At 51.2% G+C, this 14,767-nt stretch overlaps 1 protein-coding gene across 1 annotated transcript; it reads left to right on the forward strand.

The window, feature by feature from the left end:
- The first annotated feature begins 60 nt into the window (after window positions 1-60).
- Window positions 61-11,675, forward strand: LOC116955824 (uncharacterized). Its single transcript, XM_032977142.2, has 6 exons — window positions 61-267; window positions 848-1,054; window positions 2,274-2,467; window positions 6,104-6,201; window positions 7,067-7,248; window positions 9,828-11,675. Exons 1-6 carry the CDS (start codon window positions 249-251, stop codon window positions 10,196-10,198), a joined length of 1,071 nt encoding a protein of 356 aa, XP_032833033.1. The 5' UTR covers window positions 61-248; the 3' UTR covers window positions 10,199-11,675.
- Window positions 11,676-14,767: the final 3,092 nt, after the last annotated feature.

A 14,767-nucleotide genomic window follows, 5' to 3' on the forward strand; every position in this document is an offset into this window, starting at 1 on the left:
CGGCGCTGGGGCCCGCGCTGGGAGCCGGCGGGGGGATCGGCATCGGGGGCGTCGGGGGCATCGGGGGTGGCGTGGGCAGCGGAGGAGGTGGGGGGGTGTTCCTGGGCACGAGGGCCCGGCGGTGCTCGCACGCGAACGCCAGCGCGCATCACACGCTGCCCAGGCTCCACGGGGGAGGCAGCGGTGGTGTCGGTGGCGTCAGTGGTGGCGGTGGCGGCGGCAGTGGAGTCGGCGGTGGCGCCGGGGGAATGGATGCATGTGCCATGGGTGCGAGACCTTCCACGAGTGAGCGGCACTTGATAAAAAAAAAGGAAAATGTAAACGATCATTCTACTATCGTCGTCATCATCATAGCACTACCACGGGTTAAATGAACGATGGTCATCTGACATTCTGCTCATAGTTCGAGACACAAAAGCAGTACAAGAAGGGGCAGCAGCAAAACAACAATCTGTTAAACAAATTTCCTGTTTCAAAAACGTGAGGTTGTATTTTTGAGAGGGTGTTATGTGACTGAGGAAGCGGGCAAAAAGTTTTAACGGAGAGAGAGTAACCACTTGCCGCAACTGCCTCTCTGTTACCGTAGAGTCACAAAGCAACAAACGTTGAGTGACTATATGAGGCTGAATGTGAATGTTTTTACAAGATGAGGAGAGGACAATGGGAATTTCAGACCATCGTCCATCCACAATTGCTGGATATGGCGACAGACGGTAGCAAGACAGCGTTGCCAGAGCCTCCCGTAACATATTGCTGTGATGGTGCCCTCGTGCGCTTTTGTGCACGCGCGCCCGCATGCCCGCCCGCGTGCTCATGCCTGCGCGCGCGTGTGCCTCGTGCGTGGCAGACCCATCGGCGAGGCGAGGCGGCGTGGTTCGCCCGCGCTGCGTGAGTCAGTGGACGCTGGGCACCACGCTGAGCCGGGGCCACACTCCGCACGGTGGTGGCGTTGGTGGCGGCGGCGTTGGTGTCGGGGGTGGCGCTGGGCATGGCGGGGGTGGCGCCGCCGCGGGGGAGAGTGACAGCCACAGCGTGACGCCGTCGCAGGACACGGGTGAGGAAGCGGCGGTGCTGGAGCCGACGGCAAAGGCCGGTAGATCCAGAGAGACGAGATCAATAACTTTAAGAGAGGGACCAGATGAAGATTATATATGTAGCGGGGGTGGGTAGCCACGTGCACGGTTAAATCAAAGCCGAGTGAAATTGATTTTAAGAAGCCCCCCCCCCCCATCATGAGAACAATGGCGGAGTCGGCCATTGTGAGCCGTAACGGCGTCCACCCCACGTGATGGGCGAGCGTCTCCCGCTAAGATCTAAGCCACGTTACCAGCAACGGCCATACCCCTTGCGGTCGAAAGAGCAGCAGCTGCAGAGATCAAAGACGTACGCTTGGTGAGGTTATAGAATTACATTTACCAGGAGAGCAAGGAAGAAACAGCATGGTCAGGTAACCAATGGAAATGCCGAGATGGGACAGCCCTTCTGTTAATTCCCTACTGGACGAGGGCCTCCTCTTGCTGTGCAAGTCATGGGGGTTTGTTTGACCTTCACCACACTGGTCGGTGTGAGTCACGAGTGCGGTGAAAGTAGCCGCAGACGTACAAGACAGCAATGGCGTTTAAATCACTACCCTCTGCTGCTCACCATGTCACCCCTTAGTCTGTAGCTGATCACAAGCTGCATGCGTGATGGTCGTCCATTCAAGCACTGCCCGGGTTCAACCTTCCTGCTGAGATTAGATCCTGGCTTGCCTTAGCTCTGAACATTTCGGGCACATTCCGAGCGATGTGGTCACGGGCAGACAGAGACCAGGTGGGCATTCTCTATGTACGGAGACCAGATGACCGCTGTCAACCACGGGACATCAGATGAGGGTGTATTGAGATTCGATAAAGGTACACGCTAGGGTAGCGGTGGCCAACGTGTATGAGACCAAGAGCCAAAGAGTACCCATGAGTTCTACAAAGAGCAAAGTGTATATATAAGCGTATGTATAATTCAGTTTTCGGCACAGCTCGGGAGACATTTATTATTCTCTGCTACTGTTATGCCCCTTCAATAGAGCCACGTGTGGTGGATTAAAAAGCCTCGTGCGGCTCGGGCGACGCCAGTTGGCCACCGTTGCACTAGGGAGTCCAAACAACGCCCGGATTAAGAACGAGAGCCCTGGCTGCACCGCGGCGGTGACCATCTCGCATTAACACGAGCACTCTCCCTCCCCTTCTGCCGACTCCCACTGGCACTGTGGGTAAACCCCCCAACCCTACCACCAGACAAGGGCCGCAGCAGCCTGGTGTCGGAGAGCGCGTCGTCCACGTATGAGGAGCTGGCGCGCGCCTACGAGCACGCGCGCATGGAGGAGCAGCTTCGCGACGCCACCTTCCAGATCACCGAGTGCTTTGTGAGCGACCGCTCGTCCTCGCGGGCCTCCTCCTCACCGCTGCCGGCGCCACCGCCGCCGCCGCAGGTGAACGCCAAGGTCGTGGGGAGTGGTAGTGTAGCGGTTAGCGCGCTGTGCTATGAACCCGGTGACCAGAGTTCGATTCCCGCTCACAGCCAACACCGGTAACAATTATTTGAAGCAGTCCTGGGGATCCCCTAGGTCGACTAAGCCTCAATTGACTACCTGGTGCAATGCGTAAACACCGTCACTAGGTAGACAAAGGTGGCCGGGCGTGGTGCTGGCCACCCACCTCCTCTTGTGCCGTTCCGGCCTTCATACAGTGAGGGAAAAAAGTATTTGATCCCCTGCTGATTTTGTACGTTTGCCCACTGACAAAGAAATGATCAGTCTATAATTTTAATGGTAGGTTTATTTGAACAGTGAGAGACAGAATAACAACAAAAAAATCCAGAAAAACGCATGTCGAAAATGTTATAAATTGATTTGCATTTTAATGAGGGAAATAAATATTTGACCCCTCTGCAAAACATGACGTAGTACTTGGTGGCAAAACCCTTGTTGGCAATCACAGAGGTCAGACGTTTCTTGTAGTTGGCCACCAGGTTTGCACATATCTCAGGAGGGATTTTGTCCCACTCCTCTTTGCAGATCTTCTCCAAGTCATTAAGGTTTCGAGGCTGACGTTTGGCAACTCGAACCTTCAGCTCCCTCCACAGATTTTCTATGGGATTAAGGTCTGGAGACTGGCTAGGCCACTCCAGGACCTTAATGTGCTTCTTCTTGAGCCACTCCTTTGTTGCCTTGGCCGTGTGTTTTGGGTCATTGTCATGCTGGAATACCCATCCACGACCCATTTTCAATGCCCTGGCTGAGGGAAGGAGGTTCTCACCCAAGATTTGACGGTACATGGCCCCGTCCATCGTCCCTTTGATGCGGTGAAGTTGTCCTGTCTCGTTAGCAGAAAAACACCCTCAAAGCATAATGTTTCCACCTCCATGTTTGACGGTGGGGATGGTGTTCTTCGGGTCATAGGCAGCATTCCTCCTCCTCCAAACACGGCGAGTTGAGTTGATGCCAAAGAGTTCCATTTTGGTCTCATCTGACCACAACACTTTCACCCAGTTGTCCTCTGAATCATTCAGATGTTCATTGGCAAACTTCAGACGGGCATGTATATGTGCTTTCTTGAGCAGGGGGACCTTGCGGGCGCTGCAGGATTTCAGTCCTTCACGGCGTAGTGTGTTACCAATTGTTTTCTTGGTGACTATGGTCCCAGCTGCCTTGAGATCATTGACAAGATCCTCCCGTGTAGTTCTGGGCTGATTCCTCACCGTTCACATGATCATTGCAACTCCACGAGGTGAGATCTTGCATGGAGCCCCAGGCCGAGGGAGATTGAGAGTTCTTTTGTGTTTCTTCCATTTGCGAATAATCGCACCAACTGTTGTCACCTTCTCACCAAGCTGCTTGGCAATGGTCTTGTAGCCCATTCCAGCCTTGTGTAGGTCTATAATATTGTCCCTGACATCCTTGGAGAGCTCTTTGGTCTTGGCCATGGTGGAGAGTTTGGAATCTGATTGATTGATTGCTTCAATGGACAGGTGTCTTTTATACAGGTAACAAGCTGAGATTAGGAGCACTCCCTTTAAGAGTGTGCTCCTAATCGCAGCTCGTTACCTGTATAAAAGACACCTGGGAGCCAGAAATCTTTCTGATTGAGAGGGGGTCAAATACTTTTTTCCCTCATTAAAATGCAGATCAATTTATAACATTTTTGACGTGCGTTTTTCTGGATTTTGTAGTTGTTATTCTGTCTCTCACTATTCAAATAAACGTACCATTAAATTATAGACTGATCATTTTTTTGTCAGTGGGCAAACGTACAAAATCAGCAGGGGATCAAATACTTTTTTTCCCTCACTGTAGGTGCTCGTTACCAGCACTTGTCCCAAGAGTCTGTTAAGGCTATACGGGCGATCTTTATGCACGTGGTGGGGAAGCGGGCACAGGTTTGGGTCGTACCTTCGCCAGGGTTGGGTGGGCAGGGGGGTGGGCAGGGGGGTGGGCAGGGGAGTGGGGCATTCACCCCAGGCCCCCCTCCATAGGTGGGGGGGGGGGGGGTGCTGCACGAATGGGGGGCTGAATTGTCGGTAACAAAGCGAGCAATGGCAGCTGGTGGCTCAAATTTTTTGTGGGGCGGTGCCGACGCCACAGCGGGACTTGGTGGGGGATACCTGGGGATTTTGATAAAGTTGGCAACCGAAAAGTTTTAGGTAGTTTAAGGTAGTTTAATACGTAGGCTTTTGTTACCAATATCATCCATAATACAGGTTATTTGGGTTAGATCGTGTAAATATATAAATGTGTCGTTAAACCCACCAACACACCTGTGTGCTGTACGAGTGTAGTGAGTCTTGATAGCGTGACACGCGGTCACAGCGACTTACCTGGTGTAGCACCAGCCATGGGTCAACAGGGGGCGACAGCGAGTACGGTCTGTATTAAGTAACATCAGCAATTGTTTCTTGCTGTGGTTGTCCCACCTGATGACGGACGCTTGTGTTGCACCCGAAACGTCGTGATTTAATTAATTCGATTTTATACCTACGTGACTTTACCGAAAGAACTAAAGAGTAAGTAACGCCGTTAGGCCAGGGAACCCAGAGGGTGGTTGGGAACCGGAGGTATACACCCCAGGCCCCCAGTGGGGGCTGGGGGATTACGCAATAGTCCAGGTCCCTCCAGAAGATTCCAGAGAGTAGGTGTGGCCAAGGGGCGGAGTGACCCTGGGAGCTGTATATAAGGCGGACCCCTGAACGGGTTTGCCAGTCGTCGTCAAGCTGAAGACCCGAAGAGCCAGCCTAGAATAGGACCCTGGGAACCCCCGGACCCCGACGTCCTTCTAAGGGCCGGGACCGAGCGGGCCAGTGGCCGGGATCCGAGGACCTTGGCTGGGTTGGGTCAGCTAGCCTCCCCTAGGTCCCCCTAGCCAGAGGGCTGATATACAGAGGAAGTGGTCTTAGTGAGTAGGACACGCTAGTCTGGAGGCTATATCTCCTCAGGGTATCGGGTAGAGGGCCGATACCCCTTTGTGCTAGGGACCTCGTGTTATAGTTATTACTGTTAAATAAACGTGTTGCCTCCAGAAGAAGACTGGGTCTCCATTCATTAACATTACACTAGTAGCGAATTGGCATGTTCTGTTTACGTAACAAACCTTACTAATTGGCTGTGTTGGGTGGTGGCGGGTTTAATGACATATTTATATATTTACGCGATCTAACCCAAAAAAACCTGTATTATGGAGTTCATAGGTAACAACAGAACTGTTTTTGGAAAACAAATACATGTGCAAACTTTTTAAATTAAGACGATCAAATGAAACGGAAGAATTGCATCATGGGAAAACCGATAATGTCTTTCAGTAGCTGTGAAAGGCCCATCTTTATTTTTATTGGCAGAAACAGAGACTCTGTGCCCCAGGCTGCTTAATCCAAGTTTGAAGCTGTGTTAATGAGATTAAAAGACTTTGAGGTTTCAGTCAAGCGTGCGATTACAGCGGTTTTGTGAAATCGATGACATATCTAGAGCGCTCTGACTGGAGCGCCTGTCAACCTCTGACCTTTAACCCCCCTTGCTGTCATTGACCTCTCACCTTTGACATATGCACCCCACACCCCCATTGCTACACCGCTGCAGGCTCAGACACTGTCCGGCTGCCACCTGCAAAAGCAGCAGCATGGGCAGCAGGCGCCACAGGGAGGCGGTGCAGACGCGACGGCCACGGGACTTGCCGGGTGAGGGGGGGGCGGCAGAGGAGAGGGGAAGGGAGAGGGTAGATGGGTGAAGGCAGAGGTCAGAGCAGCAGCGATTCCATTGGGGAAGACCTAGTCTTCGTAACGATCAATGTTTTTCTATTCTTTTTGTTTATGATATTAAAATTGTATTGAACGTCATGGAGAGCGCGGCATTCAAGTTCAAGTTAAAGAGGTCATCATAGCCAGTGTTGTTAATGCCACCCGGCCTCGCTCACCATCGCTTCCTCCTGCCAGTTCTCGCAGCTATTGCACAGTCGACACCTCGTGACCTCTAAGGCTCATTCATTGCTCTTAGTCTCATCCCACGCATGGAATTTCACATTGAGGGTGTGGACATGGGAGCCTCCCCCCCATCATATTAGGTGGTGGTGCCTCCTGCTTACGATCATAGAGTGAGAGAATGAACCGTGATGTGAAAATAAATTATAGATGTTTGGGTTAGGCCATAGGATGAACCGATGAGCTATGAAGCTCTTTTTCACTGCACATTTGTGAAAAAGAGCTTCATAGTTCATCGGATTTCTCCAGTCTATATAAAGATTCTGATCTGACCAAATTTAGCCTGGCCCAAAAAGCTATTGGGAATCGTAATGTTGGCTGGGAAAACCTTCGTGTTAACATGACATTGAGTTTGTTTTTTCATTTAATTTGCAAAAATTTCCCACCAGCTAACAGAATCAAGAATATCAGTATCATCACCACGTGCAACAAGGAGGGCTTGTGGGAAAGTGCATCGCCGCCCGGCGTCTACGCCGATTGTACATTCGTAACGGAAAGAGAAACGAACCTCATCAAAATTGTAATCTCAGAGCTCTCCCGTCTCCCTCCTCCACCCACGCATCAGGGAGACGCCTCTGTCGGGCTCCACGTCCGGCTCCGAGTCGGGAATCTGTCGCTTCACGGCATCGCCGCCCTCGCTGCTGCCGGCGACGCGAGGAGGCCCCGGTGGGGGTGGCGGCACCTGTGGGGGGCCCACGCTCCGCACCAGCGGCAGCGCCATCTCCGTTCCTGTGCCGCACCGCGCCGGTGAGACGGCGGCGAGCGTTTTCAGGACTGCCGATGGTTAATGCGTGGGTGCGCTTGACACTGTGTAACGATACGTGGACTCGGGCGTTGTGCCTCACAATTCCAGTGGAAATCCACGGCTCCGGGTTTGATTTCTTGCTGTGATGCCAGTGAAGGCGTCTGGGGAGGCTCATGAATGATGCCACTGGGCGGCTGCCAACAGCTGTTCTCTAGCAACGCAGGTGGCAGAGGAGCAACGCAGCGGTGCTCAAAGTAACAAAGACAGCATCGGGGGTGCGTGGGGGGAGGGAATGCATGAGTTGGCACAGTGGGGAATACAAGCGGTTCATCTGCAGGTCACCCTGATCTTTTAACCGTAACACCTGGGTCTGTCATGCGTGCCTCCTGCCAAACCCACTCCACATGGCCTCGGAGTGCACCAAGCCTGGCACAAAAGGTGTTGTGGTGCTGCCACCACTTAATGCCTACCACTGACCATTTCTCTTGTGCAAGTGTGGTCATACCCTTTGGGTCTTTCGGTAAAGTGACGTAGATCGTTTCGATAGCAACACAAGCCATCGTCTTCAGGTGAAACAACACAGCAGGTGGACTGCTGAGGCAGGAGGAAATGTAGCGAGAGAGATACTGAAACCAGAGGTTATATGGGTTTGTGGTGGGCACAACCCAAGGGCAAGTGGGCGGGGCAAGGGATGGAATTTGCAAGTCAATGCAAGATCGCAGAGCTTGCACACCTCGGCCAATCCGAGGGGAGGAGGGAGGGGAGGGGGAGGGGCCACCGCAACGGGCGAGTGGGTGGGGGTGAAATTTACAGAGGGAACAAGGTGATAGAGAAAAAAGAAAAAATATATAAAACTTAGCAAACTTAGAAATGTAACACAACAGCTAACACTGTACCTGGTTGATCAATGTCCTTCCAAATATTGCTAAATTTTTCATCCACCTCGGTTGAAGTCGTGTCTGAGTTGTGTGGAAATCCTCCCCGTAGAGGCGGTTCAATCTTGATTTGAAGCTTTCGTGACTGCAGGAATTCACACTCTTTGGTTGTTTCTATCTACGTGACTTTACCGAAATAATTAATTTGCTTCTTTAAGGCAATTTACATTTTGTATGGAATCCTTATTATTTATATATATTTGTGTAGGTAAAAAACGCCGCGGTCCCTAATCTCTGGAATCACCTCGCCCAAGAAGCAGGCGCTGCGTGTCTCAGGAGCCGCGTGTCTCAGGAGCCACGTGTCTCAGGAGCCGCGTGTCTCAGGAGCCGCGTGTCTCAGGAGCCGCGTGTCTCAGGAGTCGCGTGTCTCAGGTTACACGTGTCTCAGGCACCACGTGTCTCAGGAGCCGCGTGTCTCAGGAGCCACGTGTCTCAGGCGCCACGTGTCTCAGGAGCCACGTGTCTCAGGCGCCGCGTGTCTCAGGAGCCACGCGTCTCAGGAGCCACGTGTCTCAGGAGCCACGCGTCTCAGGCACGCCTGAAGTAATTAATTCAAGTAAGCGTTGATGTGGGAGCAGGCGCCACATCATTGACCTACTTCTCGACCGTGAGTTAAACGAAGTTGTTAATAAAACCGTTATTTAAAAAAAACGTTTTTAAGGAGTTTATTTCTCTCTATCAACTTGTTCCCTCTGTAAATTTCACCCCCACCCTCTCGCCCGTTGCAGCGGCCCCTCCCCCCCTCGGATTGGCCGAGGTGTGCGAGCTCTGCGATCTTGCATTGACTTGCAAATTCCATCCCTAGCCCCGCCCACTTGCCCTTGGGTTGTGCCCACCACAGGCGTATGTGGCCTCTGGTTGCGGTGGCTCTCTCGCTACATTTCCTCCTGCCTCAGCAGTCCGCCTGCTGTGTTGTTTCACCTGAAGACGATGGCTTGTGTTGCTATCAAAACGTCGTGATTTATTCGTTATTTTTCTACCTACGTGACTTTACCGAAAGAACCAAAGAGTATGAATTCCTGCAGTCATGAAAGTTTAAATCAAGTGTGGTCATGTTTGTGTGATTGACCTCAAAATGTATCTGTCCCTGAGGAAACTGTACTCAATGTTGAATGTTACATTTTATGTTTCCTAATTATGCTTTGGATTTCATGTAATGAGATAAAGAATCCATTCGGATTTTTCACAGACAAGCGCAACCCTTTGCGTCGGAGAACGGCCCACAGAACCGCATGTCACGGTGCCGCTTCTTGAGATCTTTCCAAGTCGTCTCTGGTCCACACAGCACTGGGCAGCACTGTCCCACTTGACCCACTGCAGAGTTGTTCATTGCACGAGAGTCAAAACTAATGTGTTTAATTATCAGAGCTGAAATTTTGCCAAATAAAGTGTAAATCCAAATTGAATGGAATATTTTTTTTGTGCAGTCCTTGGTGATTGGGCTATGACCATAAACTCACTACACTTGAGAATCCAGATTTATCGCAGGTGGATGACACCTGAATTGGAACCTAGGATCACTGATCCACCTGGCCAACGCCTCAAAATGTTGGTTTAGAATGTTTTGTGGCTTGTGCGATCGTCTCTCTGATGCCTGTGACCCGTCGGCCCCTCTCCCTGCCCCTCCTCCTCCTCACGTCTCCTAGGCGAATACTGTAACCTGCCTCTCTACCTGAAGGTGGACACGCCGCATGGCGTCGCCACACCCGCGTCCACAACCCGACCCTTCCAGCCCGCACCACGTCGCTCATGTGGGCCTCCTCGGCCCCAGCCCATGCCACAGGCTCCACCGACCACCACCCTGCAGCAGCAGCAGCAGCAACAGCAGCAACAGCAGCAGCAACAGCAGCAGCATCAGCAGCAACAGCAACAGCAGGCCGCGGTGCCCATCATGCAGCCTCAGCTAGTTTCTCTGCCTCCTGTCAGCTCAGCGTCGCGGGACTCCCTTCTAGGCGAGGCCGGAGGGCCCTTGGGCACCAGAGCGCAGGCCTACCCCAAGTCGTACACTCTCGTGTGAGCGAGCGAGCGAGCGGAAAGGCGGGTGGGCGACGTGTGAGCGAGCGGGCGACTGCTGCCGAGATTGTGACGGCACCGGTGGTCGGTGTCGGGCGAGGGAGGATCTTGGAACCTCTGTCCTTCAGAGGCACCGTCGAGCCACGTCGACCATAAACCACCGTTAGCGAGCGACGCTCTTGTTAAGCAGCTTCAATCTCATCTCGTGCTGGTCCTCAGCTCTCTCCCTGCCTGGTCGCCAACTCAATCTCAGCTGGTTCTCGACACGGTTTCAACTCGGAATCATTCACAGGTTGAACCCGGTCTCAGACTGGTCTCAACCCATTCTAAACCTGGAGCCATTCTGACATAAACTTGGTTCCATTGTGGCGTCAACGCAGTCTAAACCTTGACCCATTCTGGTTTTCATCGTCTCGGCCTGGTCTTAACGTGGTCTCAACCAAGAGCCACTCTGGCCAAAAGCCAGTCTCCCTCCTGTTCCGTGACACCCGCAATCTTCATCCGAAAAGACGTGGCTTTTGATTAAGAAATGAACATATATTTATTATATTGTCATTATTCTTATTACTGTATGATCATTATTGTTATAATTATTATTATTGAATGCTTGTTCTGGCTGAATGCCACAGTTTTGAGCCGGGAAAGGTGGCTACTGTGGGCCGCACCTAGCTGCAGGGCAATACCCAGCTCGCGAGGTGACGACGTTCATTATTATTAATATTGTTTAAGGGAATGCGTTACTCGTGTGTTAGGTGATTTGTTTATCTCAAGGGTTTCGCGGCCTCCCACTTACAAGCGTCTCCCCCCCCCCCCCCCCCCGTCGCCGGCAAGCGTCGTCCGTGTGGGGTGTGCGGCATGACTGTGTGTGTATGCGCGTGGCAGTGCGAGTGCTGTGAGGAGCGCTGTCCCAGTGGTTGTTAGTGAGCGCACCTGTGCTGTGATCCCGTCGACCCGGGGTTCGATTCCCGACCAACGGTGCGAGTGGTTGTCGCTGGTGGCAAGATCGTTTTTTTGAAACAGGCCTGAGCCTCCCGCTAGGTCAGCTAAGCCAAAAATGCTTACCAAGCCGGCGCGGTGTGTGCGGTCAACATCACTGGAAAGCAGGGAGGTAACGGGCGGCGGCTGGGCGAGTGTGGTGCTGGTTACACCACCCCATCGTGTGCCACTGTGCCAGCCTTAATAGGTGCTCACTAATAGCACTTTCCCCAGCGGCCTATGAGGCTAAAGGGGGATCTTTGTCTTTGATAGGGGGTAGGGCAGGTGTTGGGGGAGTTTAGGGGGAGGAGCTGCGTGGTGGTGGTGGTGGTGGTCAGGGGGGGGGAGCAGGTGTGGTGGAGTGTTTTACGTTATCACCGCGAACTTCGTTTTTGCCATTTAAAAACAAAGGGAAGAATCGATTATAAAAAGACAGATGGCTACAAGAATCTGTTGACGCCTTTGCAGCCCCCGAACAACATGAAATAAACCTTTTGCTGATTTTAGCTGGCTCGTGTCGGCTCGTGTTTGGCGCGTGTTGGCTTTTTCGCGTGCACTATGCGCACGCACGCACCCACCCAACTGCACGTGTAGGTGGCGATGATGTTTAGATGTGTCGGGACATTTGGCTGGCGAGTTCTAACCGCTTTTTGAGGGCTTATTGATTCATGGCTTAAAATAGAGCTTGGGACTCAGTGATGAATCATCGCGTAACTTTTTGACAAAAGGAGCAGGAAGAATAGACAAATAGTGAGAAAAGGCATTTAGGGAAAATATGCAATGTCCAGCTGAGCTATAGGAATCATCCTCACATTGTGGCATCTCCCTGGAGGTCCCCAGTGATCCTACTGCTGCTGATTTTCCTACATTTATGTTCAGCACCCACGTAATCCTTCAGTGAGCACATTCTCCCCACCACTTTGCCACTTGCTGCTGCACTGCTTCAGAATCCATAATCGTGGAGGCACCTCTGCCGAGGTCCGTGGATGGCTATCCGAGCCGTAGAGAGTAGGGATCTACGCGGAGTCGTGTGTATTAATGCTGCTGATCTATCTCATCGGTGGTGCGAAGTTGATGCCACTTTGTTTCTCCGCACATAGCCGTATGAAGGAGGCGTGCACATATCAGCGCAGCTGATTTAAGCTGTAGGCTGCCGATTTCTAAATCCTTTTACCACCTGGGTTTCAAAGCTAATCGAACCGCTGCATAAAAAGCAAAGTCTTAAATCAAATCCTTTGGCGCAATATTCGCTTTGAAAATCTGCACACAGTCATTGGATTTAAAAAAAAAATCGGCATCCTGCCCCTTAACATCGGTGACGTTGGCAAGTACGCAAGGGATCCACGGCTCTCCTGTTGCAGCATGGGACATGTTTATATTTTGAGTTAATATTTGAGTGCCTTAGGCAGACAGGCAGGTTGTGTTGTTACCCATGGCACAGTATTTATGACTTGTTGACCCTGCTGCTGCCGCTGCTGTTTATACTTCACGTGAACTGTAGATTGGGGGTGCGAGCGAGCGACCCTGATCTCTGTTCATGGGTTTGTGGCAAATGTCCTTTACTTCCATAGCAACAGCGTTCCCCGCCCTCCACCAATGGAACATTCTATGCCCTTGGCAATTCCAGGAGAACTGGGTAGAACTGGATTATATTGGTGATGCCGATATCACACCGCAATTGACATCGTGAATTAGATACGCATGTCATCTTTATATGTGTTTGATATGTGGGGCTTAATTTCAGCTGGGTCTACGCGGTATACCGCATCCAGTACGCCTCTCGCTATGGACATGGCTATTAGTCACGTACTTGCTGTAGTCTGATACTGGCCCAGAAAAAATAATCGGTAAGAATTATGACCTGGTGATATGTCACAATGATACCACTACGATACACGTCTCAGAACACGAATAGCTGGGTTCGCCACCTCTCTGGGGTTCAAAATTGACAGCTAGCGAAGCAGCTATCTTCTCAACGTCGCAAGAATGAAACAACAGAAGACAATGGTTGGCTTTTGGACTCCGAGGCAAAGGCTTTGCCCATGTGAAGCCACCTGACCCTTGGTGCAGTGCCCCACCACCGGGTAAAGGATGAGTGCTACACAATGCATGACTCGTTTTAGCAGGGCACCGTGTGGACTTAGTCAATTACAATTTGAGGCAAAGACGGTTAACAGCCATTCGCCAAAACCTAGAACACGGAATCGTTTGTCCTAGTGCGTTTGGAAGGCTGTGCATTAAATGATTGTGTCACTGAGATTTGCGAAACTCCAACAACCCTCTGGGTTGCGGTGGCACTCGGTGATGGCAGTGCAGCAAGTCGGTTCGCTCAACCTTTGCGCATCACCCTGGTATTTAGTGTGCGTTTCCACCCGGTTCCCCGGTTTCCTCCCGGCTTGAAGCCAAGCTCTCATTCATGGAATTGGCCAAACATCCCCAAATGCTTAATCCCTCAGGGAGGTATTCTTGAGACTCATTGAGACGTCCCTGATGAAATACGTGACAAGGGAGAATGTTTGAGTTCCCCAATATCTAATTCAACGATGAAGTCATTTTGTGGAAGATTTCTGCCGGCTTGCCAGATGTATTATTGGCATGAGCCCTAAGTGAGCATTTTGGGACCTATTTAATGTAAAATTGTAAGCTTCTTTTCTGAAGCTAATTTTTCCCAGTCACGGAAGATTACGAGTAATTATCGATAATAAAGGATACGTCGTTTGATTTTAAATATTTTCTCCATCAGCTTATCGGCCTTTTGCACGAATGGCAACAGAGCAGCATTTGTTTTATCAGCTTGACACCGCTGATGAGACGTTGAAAAGTGGAAACCGGTCCACGGGAAGTGTTTAAACAAATGCATCCGGGAAACATTTCTCCTGAAGGGCTCAAATGTGGTGGACTACAATGTTGCATTTTTTGTATGTGGACAAACAAAACATTTACCTATATATTTAGGTGTCTATTATAGGATTACCTATAAACCTACACGGCAGCACATGTTGTGTGTTTTGCTACCTGTGTATGCACCCTTGGGAAGCGGTTAGCACGCTGGACCATGAACCTGGTGACCTGAGTTTGATTGACAGTCACGGCAAACATCAGTGGCGAGTTATGTCTGAGGCGGGCCTTTGGCTCCCTCTTCTTCACAAACCCGCACTGACCAGCGTGGTGAAGTATGGTCAAAACTTAACTATACTACTGTACTATTTTATCTTACCAGGTAAGGCCCACGATAGCTCTTTTTCAGAAGCGACCTGGCTACAAATTATCGCTCAACGAAATGGCTTATCATGTAAAAATGGATAGCAGCCAAACACTCTAAACGCATGTTTCTAAATGTGGAGGGGAAAACCAGAGGACTCGGAGAAAAACCCAAGCCACCACGGGGAGAACACGCAAACTCCAAATATACAGGCGTCAGGATCGGAATCGAACCCACGACCTCCTGCATACCATCTCGCCATCGCGGCACCATCATTCACGACTGACGTGGCACAGGGGAGGCCTTCATACAGCAGTGGATAACCAAAGGCCTGCAAACATCGACCATGCACGCGTACGAACGTCACTGAAGACAGTGACAGCGCAGACACAGATA

Source organism: Petromyzon marinus, chromosome 3 (genome assembly GCF_048934315.1).
Source record: "Petromyzon marinus isolate PM22_M1 ecotype Great Lakes invasive population chromosome 3, UKy_Petmar_22M1.pri1.0, whole genome shotgun sequence".
Lineage (NCBI taxonomy): Eukaryota > Metazoa > Chordata > Hyperoartia > Petromyzontiformes > Petromyzontidae > Petromyzon > Petromyzon marinus.

Bases quoted from the DNA above. Each gene is read 5' to 3' on its own strand.
- LOC116955824 (XM_032977142.2), top strand. The intron at 1,055-2,273 runs GTGAGGAAGCGG...CCCTACCACCAG, and splicing joins GACGCCGTCGCAGGACACGG to ACAAGGGCCGCAGCAGCCTG. The intron at 2,468-6,103 runs GTGAACGCCAAG...ACACCGCTGCAG, and splicing joins CGCCACCGCCGCCGCCGCAG to GCTCAGACACTGTCCGGCTG.